General features: G+C 35.2%; 4 protein-coding genes across 5 annotated transcripts in view; 2 read left to right on the top strand and 2 right to left on the bottom strand.

The window, feature by feature from the left end:
* LOC108365660 (calcineurin-binding protein cabin-1-like) overlaps positions 1–10,171 on the top strand; it is a 31,426-nt gene extending 21,255 nt beyond the window's left edge. The window contains exons 18-22 of one of the 2 annotated variants that reach the window (XM_017619748.1): positions 3,915–4,462; positions 7,698–8,100; positions 8,170–8,337; positions 8,505–8,570; positions 8,653–10,171. In XM_017619748.1, coding sequence (XP_017475237.1) covers positions 3,915–4,462; positions 7,698–8,100; positions 8,170–8,337; positions 8,505–8,570; positions 8,653–9,936 — 2,469 coding nt within the window. In that variant the 3' untranslated portion in view covers positions 9,937–10,171. Of the gene's footprint in view, positions 1–3,914; positions 4,463–7,697; positions 8,101–8,166; positions 8,338–8,504; positions 8,571–8,652 lie in introns of both variants that reach the window. The other variant, XM_017619749.1, reaches the window with a different exon arrangement.
* A 1,503-nt stretch (positions 10,172–11,674) lies between these two features.
* On the bottom strand, positions 11,675–13,975 carry LOC108365659 (toll-interacting protein-like). The gene is made up of 4 exons (XM_017619747.1): positions 13,832–13,975; positions 12,506–12,628; positions 11,896–12,447; positions 11,675–11,823 (listed from the first exon to the last, which is right to left on the bottom strand). The coding sequence occupies exons 1-4, from the start codon at positions 13,874–13,876 to the stop codon at positions 11,713–11,715; spliced, it is 831 nt and encodes a 276-aa protein (XP_017475236.1). The 5' UTR covers positions 13,877–13,975; the 3' UTR covers positions 11,675–11,712.
* Positions 13,976–14,068: 93 nt separating this feature from the next.
* On the top strand, positions 14,069–15,661 carry Bcs1 (mitochondrial chaperone BCS1). Its single transcript, XM_017619746.1, has one exon. It carries the CDS (start codon positions 14,181–14,183, stop codon positions 15,510–15,512), a length of 1,332 nt encoding a protein of 443 aa, XP_017475235.1. The 5' UTR covers positions 14,069–14,180; the 3' UTR covers positions 15,513–15,661.
* LOC108365656 (RING finger and SPRY domain-containing protein 1-like) lies at positions 15,628–18,082 on the bottom strand. Its single transcript, XM_017619745.1, has 8 exons — positions 17,711–18,082; positions 17,227–17,656; positions 17,051–17,168; positions 16,810–16,973; positions 16,433–16,743; positions 16,237–16,375; positions 16,011–16,129; positions 15,628–15,949 (listed from the first exon to the last, which is right to left on the bottom strand). Exons 1-8 carry the CDS (start codon positions 17,920–17,922, stop codon positions 15,808–15,810), a joined length of 1,635 nt encoding a protein of 544 aa, XP_017475234.1. The 5' UTR covers positions 17,923–18,082; the 3' UTR covers positions 15,628–15,807.
* Positions 18,083–18,631: the final 549 nt, after the last annotated feature.

The raw sequence follows: 18,631 nt of genomic DNA, 5'->3' as shown, positions 1-18,631 counted from the left end.
TATGTGAAAAAGTAACTGTACGTAGGTAAATGCTATAGTCTTTAACATATCCTGGAAAATCCTTTTGAGGTCTCTCCAATTGGACGACATTACTTTGCATTCGGCTTGAACGAAAGAAGTCACTCCCTGGCATACTTTTCTGTAATCCGGTTCTTTCATTTAAATTTTATTTATAAAACTTAAGAGAATTTTTTTTTAGAAAAAAACTGGAGATCCACTTAAGTTTTTCGATATAACTTTGGTAAACGTTACTCGATCGGCACGTAATAATTACGAGACTTGCTATTACTGATTTATGATAATAATATGATGAAAATCATTCAGATTATAAACAAATTATTTTAAAATAAAAAAAAAATGTTAACAAAATTTTTTGTAATTTTCCTTTATTTGCAATTTTTATATTGTATGCATAAACATAAGTAAACTAATTAGTGTTTCTAGAAGTTGTGCCTGTTCAGTGCTTCCATACTCATTTGCATAAACAACATTTTTCCACGATGATGGAAAATAATGGCTTTTCTATTCGAGCTTCCGAAATTGTTCCTAAATTTGCAAAAATTCGTAAACTATAGCTAAACTTAAAAAAATATTAGAATATTTGGAACCAGCGACCGTAATGCACGCCAGCAATATTAATGCTGTTCCTTGCATCTTTTGACTATAGGCCAGTGCAATTATCAAGAGAACAATGAAAATTTTATTGAAAAGAGGTAACTTTGTGACTAACGATCAGCTAAAGGGCTGCGAGAAATGATATTTTTCTTTATCTTTTGCGTTAACGGATTCATTATCTAATAATATGCCCCAAACCTTCTTGCTGAACCCAAAATTTTTAACAAGAATTGGTCTTATTCGAAAACAGCTTTAACCTTTGATGCAACAAAATCACTGTTCCCTTATGATATTATTATTATTAAAAGAACCTAAACAATTTGTTCTTAACCATTCCTGCCAAAATATCGATATTTAGAGATAAAAGGTATTAAAATAGCGAACTGTTTTGAAATAAGACAGGTTTTACTCTCTCCGGTAAAATTTTGGGCAACCTCACATACGCGGTTTTGTACTTAAAACGACGATATAAAGATATGTAGCAGTGAAAGTAAAGTTTAAATATTTTTAATAAGATAAGCGGCTTATAGCAGCGCAGGTGCCCTCTGCCAAATTGGTGTTGGAAAAGCCGTTTTTTAGCCAACGAAGGTTTGGAGACACTAAGGGCGGTTGATTAAATAGTTAAGGCATTGGAATCGATAAAAATCATTGAGTTGAGCATAACGGTATACTAGGGGAGTTCACGATTTGTAGCAATTCTTGCGAGAAACAACAACTGCAACAAAAATCAAACTGGGCATTTTTTTTAAATGTATTTAAAACAAGTAAGAGCAGCGCTGTCTTCAGCTATGCCCAAGGCTTCATACCTTTCATATACATCTGTAAATTTTTCTTTAACAGATTTCTGCATTTTAAAAAATGTATATATTCATATATTAAAAAATGTATATATTTCGATCGCTGTGGTGTAGTGGTAAGCAGTGCGCGCTTCCACTCCGCAACGCCTGGGTTCAAATCCTGGTCATAGCAACATCGCAAAAAATATAGAAAAAAGGTTTTTTCTTAACAGCGGTCGTCCGTCGGCAGGCAATGGCAAACCTCCGAGTGTATTTCTGCCATGAAAAACAGCTTCTCATAAAAATACAATCGCCGTTCGGAGTCGGCGTAAAAGTGTAGGTCCCTCCGCTTTGTGTGACAACATCAAGGCGCACGCCACAAATCAGACGAGAAGCTCGGCCAAACACTAACATATGTGTAAGCGCCAATCTATTATCATTATTATTATATATTCACAGCATACATAGATAAAGGAGCTACATACATGTGTATATAAAAAATCAGATCTAAACAATCAGAGGTATGGAAAATGTACCTTATATAGCACAAATCTAAGTGATTTTCACTGCTGTGTGATCGGTATGTAAACCGGTAATACAATTTAATGACTTCTTTTTAGTTGTTTGTGTTTCCGACAGGGTAGGAGTATGATGTATTGTGGAACGATTTTCCGTCATCCCTTGTCAAATTTGGTTTGGAGACAAACCGGTTTCGGCGTTGTGCCATCTTCAGTATCATTTTTCGTTCTCACACACACAACGCCGAAACCGGTTTGTCTGAAAAACCAAATTTGACAAAGGATGACGGAAAATCGTTCCACAATACATCACAATTTAATGAGTTTATCTTCCTGCATAAAGGAGATATATCGCAGAAACTGGTATGTGAACAATCAGTGGTGTAGGAGATAAAGCTTATACAGCATAGATTTTCACAAGTTTCTCATGTGTGTTAGCTATAGGTTATAGTGACCCGATCTTTGTAATTTTCACTGTAATTATTATGTGATAATGGGTGGGAGTATTGAAAAATTGCATGTTCCTAGCTGCATAAATGGAGGAGTTATAACGAAAAATCTTATATCTGAACAATCAGTTGTATGGGAGCTATATGTTATAGTTAGACTGCAGATTTTTATGCAAAATATGGAGCCTGGAAATATGTACCACATAACTATAAGTAAAGTGTATAAAAATAGCCCTGGTCAATCCAAAAACTTCCTTCTGCGTATGCAGACTTCGGCCGCTCTTCAAAAATAAATTCCTGCTCGGTCCAACATCCGTTACGCTGCCCACAATATTTTGGGCGTAGAAATCCATAAAATGTTGATGTTGTTACATAAGGAGTAGGGACCTACAGTCTTACGCCGACTCCGAACGGCCATAGTATATTTTTTATGGGAAGCTGTTTTTCTTGGCAGAATACTCTCGGAGATTTGTCATTGAGTGCTGAGGCGCGACCGCTATTAGAAAAAACTTGCCTTTCTTTTGTTTTTGTTGATACATAGTTGAAAATTGGGCTCGATCCCAGACGCTGCATAATGGTAGTGCACACTTCTAACCACTACATCACAACGGCCGCAGATAGACAATTATCACCCCTATTGCAAGTGTCGATTAGTAGTAGATAAACGCCTCGTAGTCGATTATCGACTATCTATGGTTACTACCAATGTCGTTTTCTCGTGCAATAAATGAGTGTGAATAGTTTTTAATCGCTCATCCTTCTAAAAACAATTAGTTGTAGAAAGATGAGCGGTTTAAAATATTCATAGTCGCTTATTGAACGAGAAATCGACATCCACAATACCATGGGCAAGCGATAATAGAATAATAGTCGTTTATCTACTACTAGTCGACACTCGCAACATATATTAACATATATTATCGAACGCTGTCAGGAAATTCCTGGTTTTTGCAACGTTTTTGCGAATGAGGCCCCATAGGGCGACGTGTGCTATGAAATCGCAAGATTGCGATAGCGGTACGATACGGGTATTTATCGCTTACTCGTTTGAAGAATAGCCCTACTGATCGGTATAGAATCGTGTGAACGAAGAATACCGGTTTAACTATAACTAAGAAAATTTCTAGCAAGGCAGCTTTGATGGGAATATCAAGGGATGAACAATTTTGCGCCACCTTTGAAAAACAAGTGGATTTTAAGAGGAAAAATGCACTCGGAGTGTCCCCATTGTATGCTGAAGGACGGCAGCTATTAGAAATAAACTTTTTTTTTTTTGGCTACGGCGAGTGTTATCCCAGAACTATAATTTAAAAATCCTTCCTCATACACAACATAACCTGTACCTACTAATGGACCAGTATTAACCACCAAAATTTTGATTGCTTAATTAAATATACGATTTTTCTCAATGTTTGTGACTTTCATCAATATCTTACGCTGTTATTTAATAACAATTCATATTTTTGAAAATATGTACGTGCAATTTGTATATATAATATTTTGCATGTAGATATTTGACTTTTAAACATTTTGAATCCGTCCGTTAATATTTCCAGGAAAGCGGCGTCACTGTTACAACAACTACTATAACAAGCAGTACAACCTCAATTACTAGCGGCACGGATTCATCATCATCTGACAGCGACTCAGATTCCGATGGCTCTTCGAATGACTCGAAAAAACTCAATACACCCTATCCGACATACAAAGTTGAGAATATCTATAAGATTGTTGTGCAAAATTTAGAAGAGTGTGTCACACGATTTCCGGAACACTATAAATCAATTTATCGTCTAGCATATCATTACAAAAACACGTCCTTACCAAATCTTAAAAATCTACAGCGTTGCGAGGAGCTAATGATGGGCCAATATAAAACTAGTTTAGAAAATCAAATAAATGGTGTATTTTACGACAGAAAATGGAATAATATATTCAATGGCATTTGGCGTATACCATCATCAGAAATTGATCGTCCTGGAAATTTCGCATCACATTTAATCAAATGTACGACTATTGTCATCGATTTGTTATATGAAAATAAAAACCACAAATTGCTAGTCGACATCGGTTTACAACTTTACAAAACGCCAGAACAAGATAAGTAAGTAAATATTTAGATGAATAAGTATACTGTATCGTAAGTCCTAGCTACTTCAAATTTTCACCTTCTAAAAATGCTGAAATTAGAAATTTTTGTGAAATGTTGCATAATTTTCATAATTTTTTCACAAAGTCTAAAATTTGGATTCATATGGTTTTCGTTAATCAATCAGCTATACTTTCATTAAAAAATATTAAAAATTAATTAAACAAAAGAAAAATAGCCAATACTAATACCAATAACCAAATGTTGCGTCCCAATTTATATATATATATATATATAAATCATGGCATTTTTCGTCATATCTGCTGCATTTACAGTCGGATCTTAAAGTATGATATTTCGATAGTTTTGTCACGAGGATACAATTTCGAAATTTGTTTTTTTTTTTGTCGAGCATAGGGATCACCTTTTTAAATTGTTTTGTCTTATATCGATGTTCTTCTTTCTAGTACTAGTACTTACCCACAATATCTCAGTTCTTATCACCTTAACGTACCANTTTCTAGTACTAGTACTTACCCACAATATCTCAGTTCTTATCACCTTAACCCCTTACCCCTTATTTCAATTTATGAAAGCTCACCAAAAATTATTAAAATTTTGCTAAGAATGTTTTTCGATTATTCCAGAGAGCTACTCTAGAAAAGTGNTTTTTTTTTTGTCGAGCATAGGGATCACCTTTTTAAATTGTTTTGTCTTATATCGATGTTCTTCTTTCTAGTACTAGTACTTACCCACAATATCTCAGTTCTTATCACCTTAACGTACCACCCTTATTTCAATTTATGAAAGCTCACCAAAAATTATTAAAATTTTGCTAAGAATGTTTTTCGATTATTCCAGAGAGCTACTCTAGAAAAGTGTACATAAAAGCTTCGAAAAATGTAAAATATAATTTAGAAATAAAATTGGAAAATTTTCACAAATAAAACTGTGACTCTCCTATTGTTTTTTTTTATTTTTACGTTGCAAAATTTGGTGCGTTGATTGCTCTTGTTTAAGTTTATAATAAACTGATAGTATTTGGAGAGCAGAATCAAATGCAAAAGAAGTATGTGCTTGCAATAGAAAATAAGTTATGAAGAGTCAAAGTGGCATGACTTCTTTTTTTAAATTCTGATACATAAAAGGAGCATAACAGGAATCAATCTAAACGTGGGAGGCCTATGTGCTCTCAGTAGAAGATAGTTTAAAAAAAACGTATTTAAAAGGTTACGATGAGTGCACCAAAGTAAAAATGCATATTTTTTATTAGCACATCGTATGCAATTGGAAAATTTGGCCAATTACGTATGTGCTCTATTGTACAATATAGTATTGAATTATCATTCTCGTGCACCACTGTTTTATTTGTTAATTAAAAAGGAACAGAGCGAAAAAGAAATAAGAAAAAACAAAAAAAAAAAAACCAATATATAAAATACCCAAAGGCATTTTTTGTCCAAGTCATCAGATGTGCACCGCTCTTTTGATTTTCGAAAATGTCGTGTCAAATGAAAGAGCTTAGGCGGTACATGCCTAAACTTATCGTTGATTTTTGGAAATTTATGATGGACATTTTTTTTTATATGAACAACAAAAAAAATTAGATACTTAAAATTTGCACTTTGTTATACTAAAATTGAATGGGCTACAAAACTGAATACCAAAATTTTGTTTAAAGATGCTGATCCAGAATTTCATAATTTCTGCACAGATTTGTATTTATATATTGTTTGATAAGTAATCAGCTATACTTTCATAAAAAATAATAAACATTAAATAAACTAAACAAAAGTAGCCATAAGTTACTAAAATGTCGCGTCTCAGTTTTTATTTGGTTCACTGTATGTGTATTTCGGTATTCGATTTATCAATTTGTACTAAACTCAGTCCAATTATTGACCTTGGCATAAAAAATCTACATGTTGAAAATTTTCGAAATCGGACTAAAGTTACGTCAACTTTCCATTTTCNATTTGTACTAAACTCAGTCCAATTATTGACCTTGGCATAAAAAATCTACATGTTGAAAATTTTCGAAATCGGACTAAAGTTACGTCAACTTCCCATTTTCAAAAAAAAACAAAAACTCGTAAAAACGTTTAAAACGTAAGGAGTTTTGTTTTGAAACTTTTCACCACGTTGGATTTTGTATTCTAGCAGCTGAAGGAACAATTTAAGAAAAAAAAAAATCATCAAAATATTCAAAATTTGTGAGAATTGCCCATATGGAAAAAATGTGCAGCACCCTAACAAAAAAAAAAATCAAAAATATCAACGGTAATTTTTAGCGATTTGAAACTTGCACTTTAATATACTTAAGCTGAACGAGCTATAAAATTACTTGAACCTTTCTAAGAAATCTAATTAAAAAATCGGAATTTTGGTGAACATTTTTTTAAGTTTAATTAGTTTTTGTGGAACTTTGTTCAAGCTTTCAAACTTTTATTTATGTGGTATCTGATATACTACATATGTAANCAAAATATTCAAAATTTGTGAGAATTGCCCATATGGAAAAAATGTGCAGCCCCCTAAAAAAAAAAAAAAAATCAAAAATATCAACGGTAATTTTTAGCGATTTGAAACTTGCACTTTAATATACTTAAGCTGAACGAGCTATAAAATTACTTGAACCTTTCTAAGAAATCTAATTAAAAAATCGGAATTTTGGTGAACATTTTTTTAAGTTTAATTAGTTTTTGTGGAACTTTGTTCAAGCTTTCAAACTTTTATTTATGTGGTATCTGATATACTACATATGTAAATCGACCCATATTTTAAATGAAAATTATTAACAATAAATAAATAAAGATAAGTTGCCAATAGCATCATTTTGAATTTTGCTGCTATTATTTTGACCGCTTCTGTATGCTTTTCTTAAAAATTATGCGTAAAAAAATATTATTACCTTTCTACTGAAACTTTTAACGCATCGATTACCTCGAGACCTGCATATTTTTTTTAGTATATATCTTTAGAACGACAAATACAAAATAACTAATTTCTAATGCCATATTTCCACTGCACATCAAGTGATAAAGTTGTGCATTAAATAATTCCCGTATAAGTACATTTTTTTTTTTTTCAAATATCAAACAAAGACTCGTTCTCGAACGTAATTTTTGATGACGAATTTTTGTATAATTTCAATACCTAGTGAAAATGTGACAAACCTAAGTTTATTAGATTATAAAATTATTTAATCCTCTACAAAAGCCTTATAAAAATATATTTTATTTGCTTCTAGACGCTATATTAAAGATTGTGAAAGAGTTAAGCTCTCCCAGCAAAACTTAAATTACTGCGCTCAGATAATGCGAGATATATTGAAACAAAATATGGAAAATCGGAATGATGTTGAAACGTTAAATCTTTTAATCGATATTTATAAAGTCCACAAAAAATGCTTAAAGTATATGAATCAAAAGGAATCGCTCTTCACAGATCTCATGGTGGATGTATATAAATTTTACATACAAAATAAAGTTGACAATGTGCCTGAAAATTTGAATTTCCTGGATTTAGCTATAAAACTTTGTCTACATGAAATCGCATTTCGCCGCAATCAAGAGAAAGTTAATTCCAGTGAAGGTGATACAACACAAGGCGTGTGTCAATCACAGTCACAGCCGTTAAGCACAAAGGTAAATCGTACAAATTTATATGTTTTTTAGTTTTTAAACGCCTATGTTTTCATTTCATTGTGGTTTGATTAGCCGAGACAAATTCATATACCAGGCTTGACAATGCGTCAACGTGGACGATCAAGTCTGAACAAAAGTGCAGATAGTGGATTTGGCACCGAAAGTATGCCTAGCATGAGCGGCATGCCGGTTCCGACGTCGACCAGTGACACCATATGGCACCACTTACTCAGGGGACAACTTGTGAGTAAAGTTTTCTAAAATTTTGTATTCACTATTCAGAGATATGTAGAAATAAGATTTTGTTCTCAGTGTAAAAACATTGAGCTCGGGTATATAAAGCTCGACGCGAACTTGGACTACTTTCCAACAAAACTCTTTTTCTGAATAATCAAATGTCTTTTTATTAGCCCTCATTGGACATGCAGCAAATTTTGGATTCAACTAAACCTTTCGTAGAAAGTAAGCAACATGATGTAAGTAAAGAGTTTTCGAAAAGAAATTGCCCTTATATATATATTCGCGCTAATTCTCTTTTGTCTTTACCCAATTCCGCAGCAATTCTTCATGAAAGAGATGTTAGATCAATATAAAGCCATATTTCAATCTATGCAAAATGATCAAATTGCGGCCAGTACATCGCTTGCATCTGCTTTTCAGCCAATACCCACATCTACCATTCCGTTGCTCTCAACAATGAGCAATTTAACCACCATCGCACCGAACCCAGTCTTCCTTTCAGCCTCATTACCGATAGAAACTACGATAACGCCCGCAATATCGAAACATACTCAAGAAACTACAAGCGGCACTTTTACGCCGATGAGCGCTGCGCAGGCAATAGCTAATTACGACATAACAATTACACCTTTTTGCAACATCAACACATCGATGCCCCGAAATTTACCCATCGTTTCCACCGTCGCCACGAATAGCAAACCAATCGCCAGCGTTAATCCAACAGATTCAAGTGTTTCACAATTTGTTTATAATGCAAGTTCAGCAACATCGATGTCGCATATGCAACAAACAAATTTTGCCATGGCCATGAGTGGTCAACCGCAAGCACAAAATAAACCGAAAGGATCAGCAGGCGTCAAAGTGGGTAAACAACTAAGTGTCGCGAATGCTCCAATTGTAAATCCGTTAGCTACATTTGGTTGCAGCGACTTGTATAATCATCAAATGCAAATATTAATGAATCTAATGCAAGATGCTAATAATACCTTCCAGCAACAACAGCTACCGCAGCAGCAACAGCCACCCCCACAGCAGCAACAACAACCACCGCAGCAGCAACAGCCTTCACCACAGCAGCAGCAGCCACAACAGCAGCAAAATTTTTCAATGCCAACGCAACAGAAGCCGCGCGCTGCCACAAAACGAAAAGCTAAACAACAAAATGCTCCAATCTCCGCAATAAATTCACATATTCTGCCAAACGCTGCCACCACCACCACCCCAATTGCCAGTCAAATGATCAAGCAGGAGTCATTAAGTACACCAACTGCAATGCTTTCTGAGAATCATCCACTTTTTTGTCCCTCAATGGATGCGAATGGTATGGCAATTAATCAATTTACTTCCATATCGCTGGGAAACACGGTAAGTTCGACTACTTTAACTAACGCATTACCGCCGGTCGTGTCGGCAATGCAACAGACAACATTTACACAACCGCAAACTTCGCCGCAACCTAGGAGCGGTAGTCAGCCTACGACTCCAACAAAAACCTTACAGCAAAAATTAGCCGAGCGTAAAAAGGCCAATCAACAAAATGAATCAATGAACTTAACAAATCCCAATTCAAACACAAATACAGAAATTATAATATTAGACTGATAGTAGTATATTTGTTTAATACAATATATTAATTTATACAGGTTGGAATAAGGGCTAAAGTCCTCATACCTTATTAATAATTAAAAAAATACTAAATACAAGTATATGTAATTAGAAAATCTAGACTTGTTTAATATATAAAGCTGGGTTTATGAATGTAGGGTAATTAACTGTATGTTTTTATACTTGTTTAAATTCTTGATTTTCAGGTTATGGTTCTATGAATTTGTTTGTTGTTAAAAAGAAAATTTTTAATTAATAAATAAATTCATAGAACCATAAACTGAAAATCAAGAATTTAAACAAGTATAAAGTATCGTAAGCTGATATTTTAATTATTGATTTAGTTTTAATTTTAAGTACTAATATTTTAATGTTTTAACATTGAAAGTTTATTTATTAATCAAAAATTTTCTTTTTAACAACAAACAAATTCATAGAACCATAAACTGAAAATCAAGAATTTAAACAAGTATAATAGCTTATAGGGTCGACTGAGAAGTTGGCTGAACCTGCGTTAAATGCGGCGTTGACTGCTGTTTTGCTTGATGTTTTTGCATCTGTATGTTGGAAGCATTGCCCGGCGCCAAATTTACCAACAAAATTGCACGACCATGCTGTTAATAAGAGTCGTTCAGTCCCAAATGCGTATTTAAAATTGAACGAGAGAAGGCATTCTTTTAAAATATTCATCATCAACGTATTGTAGACCCGAACGTTTTTCTAATCCCTGATGCCTTAGTGATAAACGACTTAGTGCATCTAGGGTATTTAACTGTATGTTTTTATACTTGTTTAAATTCTTGATTTTCAGTTTATAGTTCTATGAATTTGTTTGTTGTTAAAAAGAAAATTTTTAATTAATAAATAAATTCATAGAACCATAAACTGAAAATCAAGAATTTAAACAAGTATAAAGTATCGTAAGCTGATATTTTAATTATTGATTTAGTTTTAATTTTAAGTACTAATATTTTAATGTTTTAACATTGAAAGTTTATTTATTAATCAAAAATTTTCTTTTTAACAACAAACAAATTCATAGAACCATAAACTGAAAATCAAGAATTTAAACAAGTATAATAGCTTATAGGGTCGACTGAGAAGTTGGCTGAACCTGCGTTAAATGCGGCGTTGACTGCTGTTTTGCTTGATGTTTTTGCATCTGTATGTGGGAAGCATTGCCCGGCGCCAAATTTACCAACGAAATTGCACGACCATGCTGTTAATAAGAGTCGTTCAGTCCCAAATGCGTATTTAAAATTGAACGAGAGAAGGCATTCTTTTAAAATATTCATCATCAACGTATTGTAGACCCGAACGTTTTTCTAATCCCTGATGCCTTAGTGATAAACGACTTAGTGCATCTAGGGTATTTAACTGTATGTTTTTATACTTGTTTAAATTCTTGATTTTCAGTTTATAGTTCTATGAATTTGTTTGTTGTTAAAAAGAAAATTTTTAATTAATAAACTTTCAATGTTAAAACATTAAAATATTTGTACTTAAAATTAAAACTAAATCAATATTTGTATATGTGACCTGGTCTACGGAAAGGGGGCTTAGGTGTCAAAAAATCAATTTTCACTTTTTGGTTGATTCGGATGGAAGATGAGATGATTTTCACTTTTAACAGCTTTTTCACAGAAAACTTTTTTCGCACGTAAGCTCCCTTTTCGAAGACCAGGTCACATATATTATATACACGTATACATGTACATATATATGTACCTATGTCTGTTATGTATGTATGTGAATAGCTTTCCGCGTTCCCCCTTACTCGTTCATTTGCAGCAAGGAATTTATTGTAGCATCTTTATTACCATGGTTCGCCTCAAAAACAGACTTGACAACTTCTTTATCAATATTGGGAAACATTTCGTGTATCTACGAAAGGAATAAAACATGTAAATATCCACTTTTCATGAACTACTACCGCTCGATAAAAACAATACTCACTTGTTTCAATTCCTCCTCGGACAATTGCCGTGGCGGTGCCGGGGTAATCACCGTATTTGCAACTGCCGGTTGCTGCGGTGTGACGAAAATTGGCATTGGTCTACCTGGCGGCACCATCAGCATTTGTGCAGTTCCACCCATGCTTGGGTACATGTATGGCGGCATTGGTTGATTTGAGAAGCTCAAGACAATATCAATGGCACCTTCGAGGCCTTCACCTTGCTTGCCACTTAGTGGATACCATTCCTCGTGTGTTTCACCACGCATTACACTTTGTGGTATTTTAATTTCACACCAAGCAATCAATTCATCCATTTTAAAACTACATTCGTCATATATTTCAATGAAAATGGAATTAACGCCCGCCGCTAGTTGACTTTGTATAACCCGATTCCAGTGTGGATGTTTTCCGCCATTCGGATCTGTTTGTGTTTCATAGACATAATGGCCGACACGTATACGCACATATGGGTCCATGCGGGTAAGGCCATAGTTGCGTGCCAATTTCGCTTGTGCACAGGTGATACTTAAGCGGCCGACGTAATTTGGAGCCTTTGAAAAGACAGTAATATTAGAAAAAGTGTATGTATTATGATAAAACTTTACTCACAACATATTGTGGATATGCTTGTTGTTGGTAGACTGCGGTTGCTGCCTGACAGTCTGCTGCTACTTGCGGATCGACGCCGTTGTTTATCCGGAGAAAATCGTTTGGTAGTGGACCTACCATTGCCTAATAGAAGAGGGTAAATTAAAAATTATAAGAGTTATGTTAGTTCAGTTTTTAGTATTTTGATTAAAAATCTAAAAATGCATATGAAATAAAATAACAAACATTTACTATTCATATGGATGGAATAGAATGGCACTGCTATTACACATAGCAGGTTTTTTGCATTAATTAGCACCCTTAATTGCCCAGAGTAAATTTAGTTTGCATTTATAATTATTACCCACAAAATTGTTAATAAGCGTTAGCTTACGACTAGAGATCCTGGTAAAAGGCACACAATAAAATAAACTAATCCATAAAGCCATTTTCAAATAACTTGAAGAATAAGCCCGAGTATTCAAGAAGCCTTATATTTCGGTTAACAGAGCATTNTATAATTATTACCCACAAAATTGTTAATAAGCGTTAGCTTACGACTAGAGGTCCTGGTAAAAGGCACACAATAAAATAAACTAATCCATAAAGCCATTTTCAAATAACTTGAAGAATAAGCCCGAGTATTCAAGAAGCCTTATAGTTATTTCGGTTAACAGAGCATTTACATACATAGCTATGGGATGGACAGGTTTACAATGTTTATTCGTGAGATATGCCAACAATAAGTGTCAGGAGAGCAGAAAATTACTTTTCTGAACAAGCTACTATTCCTCATAGCTCCAAAATGTACGATTGCCTTCCGACATTTTCAGTTCAAGCCTTACTTCATTCGCCTAAGTGAACTAAGATGACTCATATTTTTACATACGTAATTTGCTACAATAAAGTCACTTATTCCCCCCGAGGTAATCTATTGCACACAAATGGTAGATAATAAATTCGAAAGATGAAGAGAATTTGGTAGTACTCAGTCATATCCTCTTTGGTTCGAAGATATCCACTGATGCCCTAGAATAGTTCAGATAGCTCGAATAAAAACTTTTGGTAGGCTTAGATATAGGGCTGGTTATATAGTGTTGCTTTAAGTACTATATAGGTAGGTACTAAGGGAAACCATACAAATATTTTTATTTACTAACAAGGCATAGAGCGCACTTAGCATACGAAAATATATGTATGTAGATAGGGTCGACTGATACGTTTTATTTATCGTTAAGATTAATGTAAATCTACAAGTTTCATTGGAATAATTCACCGTAAAGATAAATAAATACATGTATATATGGGAATCAAATTATTTATAGTATGTAACTATAGCAAACCCACCTTTCTCCAGCGACTTGATCGAGATTCGATATCAGCATTTGCCATACTAGTTTCGGTTATTTAATTTGACTTCAGATCAATGTGATATTACTTTTTCGTTAGATACGTCGAATGCAATTTTTTGCCCAGTCGGCTAAGTAATCTAGTATCAAAATTATGGATACGCAAGCTGGCACAGGGTGGAATAAACTTGAACGTCTGTTATTTCCATTTTCTATACACTCTGTTCTGCCCATCAGCTGTTGCCGGCCTTATCAACAACAGCACTAATCATTTACATATGTATGTACATACATATGTTACAAATTTGTACCTCGAGAAGCCGTGTTAGATAAGACGGGCCAATAATATGCCTTTGTCGGAAATAGTGAGTGGATTATCAACGAATCCCTATTTCGGGGCGGGCTTTGGTCTCTTTGGAATAGGCGCTGGAGCGGCAATTTTACGGAAAGGTGCCCAAGGTGCGCTGATTCTTTTTCGCCGGCACATGATGATTACATTGGAAGTGCCATCCCGTGACAAATCATATCAATGGCTTTTGCAATGGATTACCGTAAGAGGAGCAAGAGAGACACAGCACCTCAGCGTGGAGACGTCTTTCGTGCAAAAAGAAACTGGCCAAATACGTACCAAGTATGATTTCATACCTAGTATTGGAAAACATTTGATGCGCTATAAGGGCGTTTGGATACAAGTGGAGCGTACGCGGGAGCAACAAACTCTGGATTTACACTTGGGTTTGCCTTTTGAGAGCGTTACGTTAACAGCATTTGGTCGTAATAAGGAACTTTATTTCGGTATACTGGAAGAGGCGCGCTTGCTTGCGCTGGAAGCAACTGAAGGAAAAACTCTCATGTACACAGCTATGGGCTCTGAGTGGCGGCAATTCGGACACCCACGCCGAAGGCGTCCACTGTCATCGGTCGTGTTGGAGAAAGGTGTTGCGGAGCGTATTGTTACCGATTGTAAGGAATTTATAGGTAACTCCCAATGGTATATAGACCGAGGTATCCCATATCGTCGCGGATATTTATTATATGGACCACCAGGTTGTGGAAAGTCCAGTTTTATCACTGCATTAGCTGGCGAACTCGAATACGGTATTTGTCTGCTTAATTTATCAGAACGCGGCCTCACTGATGACAGATTAAACCATCTTTTAAATGTTGCGCCAGAACAATCTATAATATTGCTAGAGGACGTAGATGCCGCTTTTGCCTCTCGTGAAGATGTTAAACAACAGGCGGCAGCCTATGAGGGACTCAATCGTATTACTTTTAGTGGGTTGCTTAACTGTCTGGACGGTGTTGCCTCAACAGAGGCACGAATTGTATTTATGACCACAAATTACTTAGATCGTTTGGATCCGGCGCTTATACGACCAGGTCGTGTTGATGTTAAGGAATACGTTGGCTACTGTGATGCACATCAGCTGGAGGAAATGTTTCTGCGTTTCTATGGCAAACAAGAAAAATTCCCAGAAAAGGCTGCGAAGGAATTTGCAAAATCCGTGTTGGCTGATGGTCGAAATGTAAGTCCTGCCCAGGTGCAAGGCTATTTCATGCGTCACAAAACTGCCACTTCGACGGAGGTGCTGGCACATACCGCTCAAATATGGGAAGGAAGCTTATCTACAGCACTATCAAAGGAACCACTTGCAGTAAAGGCAAGCGCTGCGTAGATAAATATTAGTCGTTCACTGCAAATGATGTGTCATGCCTAGTTGGTAAATAAGCATTACAAATAGCGCTGCAGAATTGCATATTTCCTTTGTCATAAATAAAATAATATATGTATTGCGACTACATCTATTTTACGCTTAAAACGTAAGAGACTAAATATTTTATTATCTTAGCGATAAAATTCGATTACTTAAAACTTATTTTAAAAAAAGTCTGACGAGTAATAGGCATTATGTATAAAGATCTACAAGTACGTTTTCTTTTACATCACTATGATTTGAGATTAAATATCTGTCATGTTGGTGACTGGGTGCCTACCACATCAGTGACTTCAACATTAACAGGGCTATCAGCGCATTCTTGTACTTTTGTACGAATATCGGAGCGACACATTGGACAAAATTGTAGTTGTTCAGCGCAAGTAATGCAAAATCCCCTGCGGATTCAATATTAATTTTAGTAAATTAGTGAAGATAAACATATGGCTAGATATTTACCTATGCGCACATGGCTCTAATCTCATCGTAGCCTTTTTATCGAAACAAAGTGTACAGGAGTCATCACGCACGCTAACTTTTCGTAGCATATCCAGATAAATATGGCGCGGCAAAATAGTCTGTAATGTATTGAATAGATTACTTGTTAAGAAAATGTGTTTAATATAAAATTGTATGGCACGTAAATACTTCAAAAATAGTCCCATTTACTAGTAAGGCTTTTTACCTTGTCACTTGAACTAAGTATTCCACTTTCATTAAAATTGTGAAATGCTCTTTGTGGTGGATAACAAAATCGTTCCAATCCAAAATTAAATCTACATTGCTGAAACGACATAAAACTGGCCGCAGCGAAAAATCCTTCCCTAGTATACAATAAAATTCGTAACTTCAGAGTCGAAACCGTTTTTCAAATAACATACTTAACACTATTGAATATATGTCTATAGGGATCAGTCGATTCTCCATCTAGAGAAAAAATCACTTCCTGTTTTTCTAAATCCAATAGACAACCAAGAACAGAGCCACTCTTCCATGTTGGCAAGCTGTGCGGTATAGACTTGGCATTGTGCCATATTAAACGCCGACAACCGTCGAATCCAATAGAGTATTTATCATCACCTATTCCGTACCCATCGTCGCTCAGAAAACTGGACTCTTTAGTAGCCCAACCAATTTGCATTACACCAGGTGTAATCAGTAGGACTTCATAGTACCAACAGTTATTAGTTACCTGAAAATATATGTATTTCAAATGTAATGGGCCTATACAAATGTATTAATGTGCTTAGTATTTTACCTGGAATGTGCAACGTACACTTTCAAATGTGTAGGCGTCACATCGCGCTTCTAATCCATCTGGTGATATTTTTAAATACTCGCTAACATCTTTTGTATTAAGCATAGCGTTAACTTTCGAGACGTCAGTAGTCTCATATGAATACTTTCGCCCACTTACTGGAACTAAAATATAAATTTGCTTATTGTCTTATCTATTAAAATAGGGTTTGTATATATAGTTAATAAATAAATATGCTTACAATAGTTGTCTAAACACCAACAGGCGCAAAATCCTATTTGGCGTAATAGGAAATTTGTAGATAGTACATGTTCTTCCAACGACAAAAGTGGATTTTGTTCAATTTCGTGCAACGATTTCTTTAATAAAACAAATCATTACTAAAACACTCTCTACTCAAACGTATTAAAAACTTACCTGGATTGTCACTTTATTTTCACTAGTCTGTGCAAACTTCTCAAGTGCAATCAATGAAAGAAGTTTTATGTTAGGTTCGATGTCTTCATTTAAATTACTAATCAGGTACTTTAACATGGAATTGTTAAGTAATGCAATACTGCTGGGCCCGGCTAATTTTTCTGCTAAGCAGCCAAGTATGACACATAAATTACGTTCCTTGCGTAAGTTATTCTTTAGGCCATATTTTGGAGCAACCATTTCACCGACTTTTAATACAGACTCTTTCGTGGGCAGTGGGCTATCATCGAGTAGTAGAGCTATAACGCTCGGACCCATAGGATGTTCAACGGGCACTACACGCATCAATGATCGTACAAGTTCGATCCAACCGGCTGGTTTCTCTGTTATCATGTGAAGCATTAATATCGAGCTGGGCGGTTCCGGCTCACTACAAACAAAAAGCATTAATAAAATTATACCCCTAGTTACGCTTCCTGCATACTTATCAATTATTGTACTAATCACATCCAAAGTTTCGCGAACTAATTTGTCAACTGTATCAGAAAGTGTTTTCAATGTGGCATTTGTTTGCAGCACTTCCGGGCTGCGGTGTGAGTTTCTGAGAGATCCTCTTGCGTGCCGATGTGAGGGTTCAACACCGACGTCGTTTTCCTCTTCACTTTCATTGTTATCTTTACACAGACAAGAGCCCATTATTTACAGCACAGACTTTTAGAAATGCATCCATCGAAACATTGATATAAAAACTGTATAAAAACGCGTTGGCGAGCTTATTTTTCAATTGGCTAAAAAACAAAATGCTACGAATCTACAGCTGCGGGAAAAACAAATTCTTTCGATTATGACTTTAATCGATTGTAAAAAATCGTTATCGATGCTTCCAATAATATTGGAAAGTAAGATGGTGTAATAACACCACTATTCCACCATGGGAAACTAATAAATTTTTATACCAAAGCGCACTTGAGAGCAAGCATGAACCAACTAAAGCTGAAGCTCCATCAGCCTCGAAGCGCCTCAAGCCGCAACCATCGTACAGTTTCATAAGTAAAAACACTATCAGCTGATTGCCAAAAAATGCCTACAGCTGAGATCACCTGTTTTTTGGCATGTGCTCTTATCTTTTACAATTTCTTTAATTTCTTTTACAATTTCTTTTATTTCTATTACAATTTATTCAAAATGCACTAACACACTGAACCAAAACACTAATACACTAATCAAAAACACACCTACAGCCTGCCAAACATACACCTACAGCCTGCCAGAAAAAAACGGTAAGAAGAAGAGTTACTTTACTTATGGAACTGTACGATGGCCGCAACGCCTGAAAGATGATTTAGTGCAATTGTATAGAAGCTGCTCCATCTAGGTTCAGACGGAGAAACTTTTGGCTTGGCAA

Source organism: Rhagoletis zephyria, unplaced genomic scaffold (genome assembly GCF_001687245.7).
Source record: "Rhagoletis zephyria isolate East Lansing unplaced genomic scaffold, Rhagoletis_zephyria_1.1 Rzeph_scaffold_01951, whole genome shotgun sequence".
In the NCBI taxonomy this organism is placed as follows: domain Eukaryota; kingdom Metazoa; phylum Arthropoda; class Insecta; order Diptera; family Tephritidae; genus Rhagoletis; species Rhagoletis zephyria.
Note: the sequence above shows the minus strand (reverse complement) of the source record. Positions and strands in the feature narration are given on the sequence as shown.